The following is a 3,521-nucleotide window of genomic DNA, read 5'->3' on the forward strand; positions in this document are numbered from 1 at the left end:
ATTATTAACGTTTATTATATTTAATGTCAGACACCCATTTAAAAATCGAACGTCCTGCAAGTAGAAAAATAATTAAAGGCCTCCCTGAGTTAACTTGAGAACGTTTCGTTTCGCAGGTACGCCCATAGAAAACGAAGGCAGAACAGAGACTGACAACGGAGCCTCGGTATAATCGCCCTTCTCTTCCTCTATTCTGCGATTCTAGTCGTTTGTATGATCCTGATTCACGCTGGGATCAATGGCGGCATAGTACTGACCAGCAGAATCAACAAACCAATACCTTTCATACCAATTAACTAACTGTGCTACAATCATTTCAACTTAAAGAACCGCGGATATCATTTAAATAAATTGATTATCGTTTTCGAGAACGATGAAATTCTAAGGGTATCGATTAAAACAGCACCTCTTTTAGTGAACTAGAAAACCGAGCACGAATTAGAGTCTAAAATAATTTGTAACGTTTGCGAGAATTAACTAATTTGTATAATTCTACTTACGTAGAGATATGTGAATTGTTTTAAATAAAGGAACTGAGACCTTCCTTGTCTTTCTATAACTTAAATACGGACTTCAATAATTATTAAAAGAAATAATATAATACATGAAGTTAAATAATCTTGTGATTAAGAAAATGAATAACTAACGTTATTAATTAATCAAATAGAACACGATAGCTAAATAATATAATTGTTACAGATCTCTAGCCATTGTGTACTCTGTGCAACATCTAAACTATCAACGTAACTGGATAAATCATCCTGATGAGTGCCAGTGGCTGCACAGTACAGCATAGCAGTGTTCTCTAATAAATCTTGCAAAGACTGTCTTTGTGGTTTACAGGAATCATTCACCATAGACGTGCTCTCCTCTTGCAAACTCGACTGGCCTCGTTGAATCGTTTCAAATCTGGGAGCTTCGACTCTCTTCTCAGAAGTTTCGCCACTCTGATCGATTTTAAAAATCGACTGCCTGCTCTGCACAGTGGAAATCGACTTCTTTTCACTGGGGCTGTTTTTAAGATCCTTCAACTTCTCCACTGTTAAGTGAAACCGTCGCCACTTTCCTTGAGGAAATGTTATATTCACGTTTCTATCTGTAGGGCTTTCACTGAAACCTTGCTTTGGATTCTCGTCTTTATTAGACAATTCTTTTACTCTTATGTTCTTCATGCCACAGAAGGAAGTCTGGTTTTCAATGGCAGGGCGTTTTAAATTGCTTTTATTGTACTCTGAGAGGATCTTTGCAATCTCTGCAGCGTCACTCGTGCTCCAAGTTTTATTAGAACCAGCAGGACTCTTCGTGTTTAACTCTTTAGGAGTTTCGTTGAATAACTTTTTTTCATTAGAAGTGGAGTCTCTGCCAATTTGAAATTTAGTCTGTTGCATGTTGTCCAGCAAATATTTAGTCACAGTGAACTCGACTTTGTTCCCTTTCTTCGATGCCTGCTTGGCATTTAAGTCGTTCGAGTCGTTGGTGTAAATTGAGGATAATTCTCCTAAAGTCTCTTCGGTGGACGATTCCTCGACTTTGATCACGTTTACGTTATTCACTGGCTTAAGAATTTGGCTCTCCTTCACCTCTGAAGGGTTGACGAGAATAAAAGGGGTCTTAGACGACCGCATCATGTCTTGAATCTTCATCTGGCCAGATGGGAACGTTTTTAGATTAGCGAAGGCGATGGATTTCTGCGAATTCGCTACGTAGACCTTCTGAGCGGGGAATAACCTCGCCTTTGGCATCTGCGTGAAGCTGTTCTGGGGTATCATAGCCACCGTGTAATTATCTAGAAATTTATTCTCCTCGGACTTTTGTAATCCTTCCTTGGAACTGACGGAAGGCTCGTTTCTTGTTTGGTCGTTTGTGTTGGTACTCTCAGTTTCTTTTGGAGTGTTTGACGATCTCATGATGTCGTTTAAGACGTTTAACTTCCCTTCGACGTTTGCTTCGTACGACGGTGTCATTAATTGAGAACAATAACCCAAAACGCAGTGTAGACTCTCGTGCATGCAGCTCTCAAAGGATTTACTGTCAGAAGGACTTGTCCTCGAATTTGATCTGCTTTTGCTTTTTCTGCTACGCTTCTTCGATGAGGATAGAAGGTCACAGCGGGGGTCCACGGATACTACTTCTATCTCTGGTCGATCGACGATCTCTCGATATGAAAAACCGTCCAGACTTGTGAAATATCGCCCCAGGTACTCGGCAGCCAGACCGACCTGCAGGATACGTTTAATTCAGTACTTTTATATATTTTATAAATACACAGAAATTCACAGTTTATTAATTAGTATATTAAGAGTCAGGATTTTAATCTTTGCAAAGAAGAAGAGAATGATTTTAAGAAATGTATCTAATGTTAATTTAAAAAACACATTTTTGATTATTCTTGTATGTAAGAATGTAAGAAGAGACATATTTAAATATAATTTAATAAAGCATATTTGAAAAAAATTTAGAAAATGCAATGAATAAAGAATTAAAGAAAAATTAAATAATAATTGTATTATTGAAATGATAATAANATTTGAATAAATACAAAGAAAAAGGATATTTCTAAAGAGACAAATCATAGAATAATGGAAAACGTACGTTTTCCTCGTAGCCCGATGGACCCTCCTGACTTTGGGTGGGCCACTGCCAGAAGTGGAGCCACCACTGCTGGTTTCAGTGGAGTCCCTCACGTAATCGCTGTCGTCTTTATACTTCTTGTCCTGTTTGATGACTATCGTCCCCGGAGGGAGTTTTTGAAGGACCTCGATCCCTTCGTACTCCTCTGTCTCCGTCGACAACGAGTCGAGGTCGAACTGCTTACGGAGTGCCATTTTGCATCGTTCGTCGCTCAACTCGAACACCCATCGATCCTCCTGTTCTTGTTTCTCTCCCGATCGTTCGTCACCCCGGTAGGCTCGATCGTTTTCTTTTCCTATCACAGCAATCACGCTCACGTCATCCTCGGACTCGTCCCTGCGACTATCTCCCTCCATCTTATGACTGTCTCGCTTCTTCTCGGACAAGAAGTGAGAATAATCTGTTCGCACTTATCAATCGGTGCTGGTCGAACCAGAGATACTTTGTTCGCAACACGAAACCTGACGAAGGAACAACTTCGTCTGGGATAGGTTCGAAATTAATGTGAAAATTGATTAGAGAACACTGATTGGTTTCTGGGAACAGGATTCAATTTGAACTTGTAGCGACACTTGCTGATTGAAGGAAAACTGCTTGTCGTTGCAAAACGATGAACCTAACCGATACCGATACACTGGCTCGACTGGCACATGTTACGCTCTTTTGTTTTTTTCCCTTCCCGAATACTGGAGACGATAGTGTCATCTGGATATCGAACTTGGTGTTCGATTACTTACTATTTTCAAAATTGGATTGTAGATTTTGTTATTGTATTGTAATAATTATTGTATTAAGGGGCTAGAGTGGTCACGTGACTTTTCTAACGTCGGTAAAATTTTAACGTTTTTTTGCTCTGTTTTATCGATAGCAAAAATAGAGCAAAATATGAG

General features: G+C 39.4%; 1 protein-coding gene across 1 annotated transcript; it reads right to left on the reverse strand.

Annotated features, from left to right (window-relative positions):
- Window positions 1-677: 677 nt before the first annotated feature.
- On the reverse strand, window positions 678-3,515 carry LOC108632550 (uncharacterized). The gene is made up of 2 exons (XM_026819779.1): window positions 2,565-3,515; window positions 678-2,219 (listed from the first exon to the last, which is right to left on the reverse strand). Exons 1-2 carry the CDS (start codon window positions 2,985-2,987, stop codon window positions 678-680), a joined length of 1,965 nt encoding a protein of 654 aa, XP_026675580.1. The 5' UTR covers window positions 2,988-3,515.
- Window positions 3,516-3,521: the final 6 nt, after the last annotated feature.

This window comes from Ceratina calcarata, unplaced genomic scaffold (genome assembly GCF_001652005.2).
Source record: "Ceratina calcarata isolate Rehan_Ccalc_2016 unplaced genomic scaffold, ASM165200v1 scaffold1075, whole genome shotgun sequence".
NCBI lineage: Eukaryota > Metazoa > Arthropoda > Insecta > Hymenoptera > Apidae > Ceratina > Ceratina calcarata.